The 11,419-nt window shown below is 34.9% G+C and overlaps 1 protein-coding gene across 1 annotated transcript in view; it reads right to left on the bottom strand.

Annotated features, from left to right (window-relative positions):
- Positions 1–11,419, bottom strand: part of LOC106878824 (uncharacterized) — a 241,418-nt gene that overhangs the window by 28,426 nt on the left and 201,573 nt on the right. Inside the window, exons 8-11 of the mRNA XM_052967637.1 lie at positions 9,562–9,654; positions 8,863–8,941; positions 2,751–2,926; positions 888–964 (exon numbers count right to left, since the gene is read on the bottom strand). Of these exons, the coding sequence (XP_052823597.1) occupies positions 888–964; positions 2,751–2,926; positions 8,863–8,941; positions 9,562–9,654 (425 nt within the window). The remainder of the gene's footprint in view (positions 1–887; positions 965–2,750; positions 2,927–8,862; positions 8,942–9,561; positions 9,655–11,419) is intronic.

The raw sequence follows: 11,419 nt of genomic DNA, 5'->3' as shown, positions 1-11,419 counted from the left end.
GACAAGCACCTCCACCCAGCCTAGCCTGCATTCAGGGACATGTTTCTGAGTTTTTGCTTGTCATCAGCCTGAAGTAGCATGACCAGCTGGCTGAAGAAGCCTGTCAAGCTCTCGTAAACATATATTATTTCAGTGAAACACATTCACTGATTTTATATATATGAAGAAAAGCTTTCTTTTTTAAGGTTAATCACACATGTATACATTTAAGCTGAGTGTGTTACTACAAGAAGATACATTTGCTTTTGTAATATGCAGAAAAAGTAACTATTTCCAAACTGTTTCAACAGCTTTATAATGATAAGTCCAAATTTTTTGGGGGTTCTCAAGAACCCCACCCCACGTCCAAAAAAAAAAAAAAAAAAAACCTATTTTGTTGATGGTATGCACTCTTCCACCTGAGTCAATAGATTCCGGGACTAATCTTGAGATTGAATTAACTTCTCAAAATATTAATGCAAATGTTATTCAACAGAGTAAGTGCCAGTTTGGGACAGAGAATAACAATTGTTGCTCTTTTATGTCAAATTGCTGCTTATAATTTCTAATATCATAAACACAAGCGGTATGGCATCCAATAACTTAGAGACTGGTACAGCAGAAATCTTGAAATCTTGCCAGTATCATGGCTATATTATGATTTTTAGTTGATATTTTCTGTGCTTTCCATTAGGAAAGAAATCAAACAGCAAACCTTTATGTTCTAGGAATTTATTTTTCAGCAGAAAGACTATAGTTAGTAGGCTGTGTATCTTGCAAAACTGTGATTCAATATATATATAAAAACCTGCTACATTAGTTTCAACCATTCCAGATTATCATTCCACTGACAATTAAAACTTACACACACACACACATAAAGGGAGTTGGATTAGGTTAAAGGATACTTAATTGACCAGGGTACTCTGGATATCCAGAAACTGTGAAGCAGTGAAAGGCCTGCAAAGCCAGCTAGGGAGAAATTCTATAAGAGAAAATAAAACAAAATAATAATAATAATAAAAAACAGTGATCAATAAATAAAATAATATTTTAAAATGTTTATGTATTTGTTTTGCAAGATTCCTGAATGCGAAATCTTGTGTTGAAACAGTTATTGTTGTATTTGGGGATGGTCATATTTTTTTCCCAGTTAACCACATGCACTATAGTGCACATGGTTAATTGGGAAAAAAAATATGACCATCCCCAAATATAACAATAATATTTTTACAATATTAATAAATATAACAGTAATGCAAGTGTGAACAATGACAGCAACAATAACTACAATAGCAATATCAGAAAAACAAAATGATAGAACAGACATTCAGCATTAAATAAAATTCCATTGGTCTCAGGATACATTGTGTTGCTGGGGGTCACCACTGAAGACTTGGTGCAGTCTGTAAGAGAAGTCTATATATGACCAAAGAGTTTGAACTTAACACTGTAAACTAATGAAATGTCAATGTAATTATTCTTTACTGTTCTTAATCTGCTTGATCTTTTCTCCAAGAAAGGTCTTTCTCTCAACTCATCTGCTTTCCCTCTCTCAATTTTATCTTCTCTGTCTCTCACTTAAAACTTAGACTATTATTGTTATTGTTATCCTGAAGCCCAATGTTAGCTCTGATGGAGCAGAGTTATAGTATATGCCTATTCCTATGACAGAACCATACAGTACTATCCCAATAATCACATGGCGTGTGACTGTCAAGTTTATAACTGTATCCCTATAGATTCTGGTGATGGTCACAGTATCAGTGGTCAAGGCAGACCTCAGTGGCCAGAACATTAACCCCATATCAGCTTTGATTGAGCAAAAGGTATTCCAGCCATTACTATCCCAGCTGTCATTCAGAGTGCATTTAGGAACACATTCTCTTATGAAAGCAGGGTGTGGTTTGAGAAAGATTTGGTTGCAAAACACATAGTGGTTACCTTTTTAGCTCACACTTGTTTATTAACCCTTTGCCTGGACAAAGCATTTTTATAAGTTTGTCGTAAATGCCCATGCTTGTTTTCAGATTTTTAGTTAACCTTTGTTTCATATGTTATGAGTAATACAAAAATTTCTTTTCACTCTAGTGGTTTAAAAAATTGGGAATGTGCATAACATATGATGCATGGACACCAGCGAAACATGTCCTGTGTAGCACATGTGATGCAAAAATGTAAGACGCGTTACCACTAGTGACAGAAACGAGGGTGTTCTAATCCTGTTAGGTAAGATAAGAGAGTTTCAGCTTTCTTATTATCCTGTTCCAATGTAATTTTCATTTTCGATTACGTGGAATCAGTAAACAAAAAACTTATGAATATTTATAAGAATTTTGCCAAGTAACATTCAGTATGAAGAATTTCCTAGCATTAAATCCTTATACAAGACTGCTGTGTTAGGCACCAAATCTTTTCACTGTAGCCCCCACTTTCTATCTATCTTAATGAACAATTGTATTGGCATTAACAATGAAGCCTCATTGAGGAAATAAGAATGTGTTCAGAATATGCATATATGCAGTATATATATGCATACATGAATATGAGTATATATAAAAATATATATCCACATGTGCACCATAAAAAACATATATATATATATATATAAATAATCATGCATACATACATATACATAAAATGATTATAAGTGCGTGTGTGTATACATGTATATATGCATACACACATGCATGAATGTAGGATAATTAACTACATTCTCCTATAATGCACTGGTATAAGTAGACAGGTAGGTAAGTAGGTAGGGTGCTTACCTTGAATCGAATGCTACTGAGAAAAACTCCGAAAGCAACATGTGCTGCAATGCCAGCTGGCAGCCAAGGGAGATAATGCGATGTAAGCCCATAGTAATTCAGGATTTGATAACAAAGGAGTGTTGTAATCATGCCACTTAGCCATCTCAGCCGAACCACCTGCTGGTAGGAAATTCCTGTGAAAGTAGACATAGAGATGGGAGTTAGCATACAAAATGCCTTGAAGAGAGCTTTCCATTATATTTTATACATGTAATTGTGAACATGTTTTTGGTAAAAAAGAAAAAAATGAAAAAAAAAATACGGCAAATTTATCTATACTTATTCTGATGAATCAGTATTTTATTTTTTTTGTGTGTTCCTCTGCGTGTATGCATTTATATTTATGTGCACGAGTGTGCATATTTGCATGAATCAAGCATCATGTTTTTGAAGATTTTTGAATTTCACATTGTGGATTTAAATATATAAATTTTATGCAGTGTTTTGATATTTGTCAAAGAATACTGATGAAGTTATTAACAAGTTGCTAAAAGTGTTGTTTTAACAAATATGATTTTATTTGTTCTCAGTATATTTTTGCTTCTAGTAATTGTAGGTGCTATGAAATGCTTTGCTCATGAAGAGTATCAAATGCCATTTTAAGGTTGTTCTATTTTGTCATAGAAACCAGCTGCTGTATCACCTAGACTTTATGAAAATAAATACAATTCATCATTTTTATGTGTCTACAATATCTTTCAAACTGCATAATGAATTTGTCAAAAGCTGCTCCAGAATTATTGATGACATGACTGATTATAGTAACTTCTGATGTCTGAAATCTATTGTAATCCTTAATTTCAAGTAATTAACATCCTGTCATAGATTTGTAATCATTTTATGTTCAACATTGAATAATTAATAAGCGAGAGCATTATCTTCAATAAGCATTTTTAACATACATAATGTACAATTTGTTATATGCATGTTATGCGTACAAATTAAGAAATAATGAAATTGTCAAAACATGGAAGCTGAGACACTTCATTTAGTATGCAGTCTCTGGTGCAACAGGAATAATCCCAAAAGAAAGTTGGAGGATGAAAATGATTTTAAATGTTGGTCTAAAGACATGTAGCATCCAGCCACAATAAGTAAAATTCCTATCAAGAACTGATCTCCAGGGTTTTTATAAGCCCACCGAAAGGTTCTAGAATGTTTCCTGAACCCTTTAAGCATGAAAATTAAACATTTCTTTTTGCCTATCACCACCTATCAAAAACTAATGTCAAAACTAGTAAAGGCAGAGGAGTGACTGTGTGGCAAGTAGCTTGCTTACCAACCACATGGTTCTGGGTTCAGTCCCACTGCATGGCACCTTGGGCAAGTGTCTTCTATTATAGCCTCGAGCCGACCAAAGCCTTGTGAGTGGATTCGGTAGACGGAAACTGAAAGAAGCCCGTCGTATATATATATATATATATATATATATATATATATATATGTATATATGTATGTATGCGTGTGTATATGTTTGTGTGTCTATGTTTGTTCCCCCAACATCGCTTGACAACCGATGCTGGTGTGTTTATGTCCCCGTAACTTAGCGGTTCGGCAAAAGAGACCAATAGAATAAGTACTAGGCTTCCAAAGAATAAGTCCTGGGGTCGATTTGCTCGACTAAAGGCGGTGCTCCAGCATGGCCACAATCAGATGACTGAAACAAGTAAAAGAGTAAAGAGTAAAGGTGTTTTAATAGAGTTCAGAGATATAGTCAAAATAACACTACTCAATATTACCAAATATAGTATTATTAATCACTAGTGGCAATAACCTCTAGTCAATATTACTAAATGTAGTAATATCATTTGCCAATAATCTTGACTTTGAAGCTTAAACAATCCAGATTTGAATTCAAGGAAGACTGTCTGCAGCATAAGCATTTCATACTTCAGAAGTTGTTGACTAACAAAGTTATTTCATTAATTTTTGTTACACTTGGTAAACAGATAAGGGTTGGTGACAGCAAAAGCATCCAGTAATCAAATCCCGCCTCAAATACATCCCAATCCAACCCATACTATCATGGAAAAGTGGACTTTGAATGAATGAATGAATGAATGAATGAATGAAGTGGTTAGGACATGGGAGCACAGGACTTTGTAATTTCACATAATTCTGTGAGTAATTAACATAGCAATATAAGACAATTATAGAATAGCTAAGATTATGTAAAATTATACATAACTCTATTTAGGGTATAAAGTAATCCAATGTATAATTGTTGTCACATCACCATCACTACAACACAATGCAGTTGAGAAAGATTACCATGACTATCAACATCATCACCACCACCACCATCATCATCATACTCTCCTATCATTTCTCTTTTCATTGCTATCATAATTATCAACATCATCACTTCTACTTCAATTTTTTTGTCATACTGACACTAGACCATAAATATATAATGAAATATACACTTTCGTACACAATATAATATAAAGCCAGAACAAAATCCCAGATTATAAAAGAGATCTATTTATATGTAAAATATCAAATAAATGCATCATGAAAGATGTATATTACATGAAATAAATGTATTAGTAAATATATCTGTCTGTGCATATGATACAACATAAATATATTATGAAATACATCCTTGTTTCTATGTTATGAGATAAATGTGTTAAATATAATAGCTCAGTACAATATAAAATATATTTATTATTTAATATATCTGTCTATTTCTCTATAAGGTATGAATATGACACAATATAACACTCTATATATATATATATATATATATATATATATATATATATATACATACGTATGTATGTAAGTGTGCATGTGTGTATGCATGCATGCATGTATGTATGTATGTATATATAGATCATGAAATATTGTGAAACAAAGAGAAAAATAGTGTATTGAATCTGTGTTCATGTGAAGGTCTGTACATGTGTGAATGTATGTTTTTATGTGAGACTTAATTGATGTATGAGTGCATGTGAAAACATGACTGTGTCTGTGTAAGTGACAGAGTATGAGAGAGAGAGAGAGAGAGAGAGAGAGGAAGAAAGAATGAGAGAGACTGAATGTGAGTAAATGTGTGTGTGCATGTTTGTATGCATGAATGAATGGGGTATGTGTGAGTGAACATATATGGTTGAATGTACATGAAAGAGTAAATATACATACATAAATGTACAGATATATAAATAACACATATTTACACAGAAAGGTACATACGTAGATACATGTATATACACACACATATTATCACAAAACAATGTTTTTATAAGTTACTCAAACCCAAAATACTTTTGAATGATACCAAAATTCACTGGTTCAAATTTTACTGAAAGCCCACCCCCACCCTCTCTCACACACAAACACAGACACACACACACCAGTCTCTAAACCAAGAGAAAATTAGCATTTTATTTAATCAGGTTGCAATAAAATTGTAATTTCTCAGACTATTAATTAACCTCATCTTTTGTGATTAAAAAAAAATTTTTTTTTTCCAATATTTACATCTAGATGCTAAAGGTGAGTGTAAACAAAACTAATTCTGCTTAGAAACAAAAATGGCTTCTCCTAATAATCACATGCAATTAATTCTTGATAGACACAATCAATCTGTGTTGTACAGGTGTATTTGCCAAGCCATTTGATATTCAAATTCTACCACTTTGACATATTGTAAACATGATGCAAGGAAAAGTTGAGGATATTGTTTAGCCCCAGGTTAAATGTATCTAGGACTACCTGATCGAATGTGACTTTACTTTCATGAAAACAACAGGAGTGTGACTTGAAGGAGATTTGGCTGGTATTTCTTGGTAGCCATCAAATGACAGCTTAAATGCTTCCTTGTTTGCACAGAAAAGTTGTTTTTGTTATTTCTTAGCTCTAAGGTTAGCCCTGATCAAGCAGATCTACAATCAAAAACATTCCATTTGCAATCAACACATTTTTCCCCTCCAGATACAGTGCATATAGTAAGATAACATTATCCAATATGTCCTTCTCTTTTTAAAACACCACAGTGTAATGTGTGCGCATGTGCGAGAGAGAGAGAGAGAGAGAGAGAGAGAGAGAGAGAGAGAGAGAGAGAGAGAGAGAGAGAGAGAGAGAGAGAGAGAGAGAGAGAGAGAGATTTGGTTGTTGTTTCTAGTGGGTCTCAAGTGACCACACATAGGCTCCAACGAAAAGTATGTTTTAAGCATATGTTGTAAAATATGTTGTAAGCAGCAAACATATTTGTCCGATTGAAAGCTTAAAGCTAATATTGTTGCTATATGATCTTGGAGAAGGTAATAAGAAGCATATCATTCCAGTCATTTAATTCACAACATTATGACATTTTTCAACAGTAGCTTCATTGATTTAAAGAGTTGACAGAAATATCAGACTCATGCAAAAACATTAGGATTCTACATGAAACACTTAGATTCCATTAAATATTCTGGGATCATGGAATGTGCAATACATATTATGGCTTTATGGAAACACAATATTTCTACATAAGCAAACACTGATGAATCTGCAGAATAACAATCCTGTACAACCTGATTAACTAAACAACTGACCAGACTGTACCCAAATCTGCCAGATATTTTAAGCATTTCCACAGTGATACCTGATGGACCAGGAGCTTTACCTGCCTTCATATCCTTAATTACTTTATACATATACTGCTGTTGACTAAGATAGCTAATCTTCCCATACATTCTCTACATTTAATAGTGTTTCAGTGTAGCACTTCCATGCCTTTCTTTTCAGAATCTCTAAATGCAAGTGTACCATTATCCACACACTTCTCTTCTTCAACACCTTGGTTCTTTCTGATACACTGTTTTACAAATTAGGACACCTCAAGACTCTGATCCACTCATTGTAGAACATTAGCAAACCTCCTACTTTCTACTTTATCCCTTGCTATGCACACCTACCACTGCTTTTCTTCTAGCTACCTGATATAATTTTCTGCTGCCCCCATTTTTTCAGTCCTTCCAAACCTTCTCTTTGCTTTTATAACATGATTCTGTCTACTACACTGTTTCACCACCAGGTCACTCTTGGTTTGCTGGTACTTTGTACTACCCACAGATTTGGGCCATTACTCTTCCAGTTCTCTTCATTTTAAAACCCTATCTCCTCCTCTCTCATGTCAAATGCTTCAATTAGTACTTCCCTGGATTTCTGACTGTTCACTGGACCTTTAAGCTGCTGTGATTTCCTTTTCCAGACTGGTTTCCAAGTTCTTTTAGGTCTAAGTCTGAAGTCTCTAGTCATTAACCTATATTGGGTTATACTTTCTTCACTTGGGAAGGACTTTACATTTACGAGAGTCTGTCTATCCCTGGCTGACTTCTCGGAGTCAGCAATTGCAGATCATCAGATTATATGAATCACAGAACCCCAAGAGACTTCTTTCCTCTTAATTTCTAGAACCAAAGCCTTAGCCGCACCCCATGTACATCATGGCATCCATTGGGGTGCTGCCAACATGCCTGTTAAAGTCACTGTCATTTGTTATCAAGGCAATCTACAAAAAAGGCTTGGTAAAATCAGTCCATTTGCTTATCTGCGAGTCCTGATTGAAGAGCATATACAGTGATAAATGTTGCTGTTGATTTTCCAAGACTAGTCTCAGTTTCATTATCCTATTGTACATTCTGACTACCCCAATCACTTTATCTACCCATTTCCTTGCCAAAAGAATGCCCAAACCTTCCACCTTCATCACTATTACTAACCCAGAAGAATATAAATCTTTGTTCCTTGCCATTGAGAAATCTGGCAGTGGCTTCTCTTCATTTTACTTCTTGCACACATCTACCTGCCTGATTTCTAGCATTTCAACAATCTCTCCAGACCTACATTTCATTGTGAAGACATTGATTGTGTCCGTTCTAAGGCTGGTGACTCAATAGGAAGAGCAAGTGGGTAGCATCTCAAAAGAAAAAGATCTGAGCAAACATCTGCCTAAAGGCAGAGGGAGAATCTAGATTTCTATGAAAAAACTAGAGCTACGTTCTGCAGAAACACTAGTGCACCCTGCATGAAATAGCAGTTTGAAGAGCTACTGATAGACTGAAGAAGGCATACTTACCTAAATGCTCTGTGAACTGCCTGATTGGGAGAAGGGTTGCTAGGAATATGCTGGCACTGACAACAAACACCATTTCAACCTGTTAAATAAACAAGTCTCAGGAATAATAATAAGGAGGAGGAGGAAGAGGAGGAGGAAGAAGAAGAGGAGGAAGAAGAGGAGGAGGAGGGTGTAGAGTAAAAGCAAAAGAGAAAATAATGCCATACAAGGAGTAGAGTGTCATAGCTTGACGAGGAAAAGCAATATCAATAAATATGCAGTCGCTCAAAGACAGGTTAAGTTGACGCAGTTGTTGTTAAGTTTGAACTGCTTATTGTTGAATGGTTATAGAAAAGATGTAAGCAAGTAAAGTGTTCCAAGGAATGGTGTTTCGCTGCTTTTATTGTTCTGGGAATAACTATTTAGGTAAAGTTTTTCAAGTGTTAGTGAAGGTGCTTTGTGTGAGGAGCAAACATAACAGGGTCAAGAAGAGGCAAGGTAGTTCAATGAGGTAGGATTAGACAGGAGTAGAGAATAATTTTCAACAATTCTAATATAGAAGTTAGCATTGTAAGTAGTAGCAGTAGTAGTAGTAGTAGCAGTAGTAGTAGTAGCAGTAGTAGTGATACCAGGGGACACAATGTATCAATGAGTTGTAGCTTATTTCTGAGTGAGGGTGCAGCAATCAAACAAATGAACAGTGTAATTTTAGAGTGTGACCTGGAATATTTGCATTTGTAACAGCAACTGCACCATATACCTCGGATATGTGAGTGACACTTTAATGTGGAGAATACACTTGTACTTTTGAAGAGAAGAGAGGTTACATTAGAAAATTAGTGTTTACAAACATAAAAAAAAAGGTAATTTATTATAATGTTAAACCTTTAGCATTCATATTACTCTGTTAAATGTATTGATCATTTATTCATATTCTTTTTAGTTAAACATGCATTATCTTGTAGCTTTAAGATTTCAATGATGTGATTGCTTATTTTTAGAATGATAGTGTAGGGTAGGTGTGAGAGGCTGGATCTGGCCAGTTTGAACATAAAATGGATAGAATATTTTGGCTGGTTTAAATGCTAAAAGGTTAAACATACAACTGAAAAATAAAGAGGATTAAAAACACCTGAAGAGTAGAATAGTTGACAAACAGTTGTACACAAATACTGAGGAGGAGTCTATATTAGTCAAACAATACATGAAAAAAAAAATCCTAAGCTTTATCTGTCATCCAGAACACTCTTGGGATCTTGTTCAAAACAGGGGCACCAGTATTTTCTTAACGAAACACTTTGAAACTTGGGACACTGGTAGAATGTGTCATATAAAACATCTTTTTCTCTTAGTCTTCTTAACAAAAAAACGTACATCGCAAGTTATTTCATGTTAAAATTGTCGTATTTCTGTAATTTTAACTAATGACTGACGTCCACTCAGCCGTAAAAATTAAGTGCTGACTACGTAAACAAACGATTCTCAAACGATTCTGGCGGTGATAAAATTATTATTTCCTTGACAAAAAATGGCTGAAGCATATTGGCAGTAGCTAATAAACCTTTCTATTATAGGCACAAGGCCTGGTTTTTGAGGGAAGGAACAAGTCGGTTAGGGAAAACGAACACATGCGTGTTGCCTCTCTGCAAAATGTCAGAAGTAATGGAGATTAAATACGCTTTACACCGCTTAAATTGCCAAAGGAGTAAGTGTAAACAGCTGAATACTTGTCAGTGATTGGTTGAAATTATCGAAATAAGACAATTTTTTACATGAAATAAATTCGAATACAAAAATTTTTTTCTGTTCTATAACACAAAATAGATAAGTATACGAAGTTTGAAAGTCTTTCGGTACCAAAAACACTACATAAAACATAAATGAAAACTGGTGCCCCCATTTTGAACAAGATCCCATTCCTGTTGTCAAAGGCTAAGGTTATTGCCAATCAAACCCCTACTGACCAAATAACCACCACCTCTGTCTTTTCCATCATACTCTTGCTCCTTTCACCCAGCCACTCTGGTCCTTGTGATATTATCACTCCTTCCCCTCTTCTCTACCTCAACCATCTGAGCAAATGTAGATGCTGTAGGTTATTGAGTACTCTCTGCATTTACACTCTAGCCATTCTCAGCTACTCACTTCTGGTTCTTCTACTGCTATTGCTCTACCTTCTATTCCTTATGTCAGTTCACATATCTTAGGTTACTGAGTACTCAACATTTACTGCATACAAGATACCCTTCCCCATACTGGTGCTGTGAAACAACACTCCCCAAAGCATGATTTGGTGAATGAGACAGCTTCACTTGTGCTGATGTCACGAAAAATGCAGCCAGTAAAGTGGTTGGCACATGAGCAGAGAAAGTGTGGGGTTGTGAGGGCTTCTTTAGTCTTGTCTCATTGAGGATGCTTTATCCAATATGTGCTTGCCCTTCCTCTTTTTTAAATGTATCAAGGCTGTGTTACAGGACAGAAGCTTGGCAGCAATTTTTAGCAAGTAGATTGACAACATAAAGGCTGAAGATCAAAAGTGGATTTAGACAGTTGAAACCTCTCAACTTCAATATCCTTT

Source organism: Octopus bimaculoides, chromosome 4, assembly GCF_001194135.2.
Source record: "Octopus bimaculoides isolate UCB-OBI-ISO-001 chromosome 4, ASM119413v2, whole genome shotgun sequence".
NCBI classification, from domain to species: Eukaryota; Metazoa; Mollusca; class Cephalopoda; order Octopoda; family Octopodidae; genus Octopus; species Octopus bimaculoides.
The sequence above is the reverse complement of the archived record's forward strand: the minus strand, read 5'-3'. Positions and strand labels throughout refer to the sequence as shown.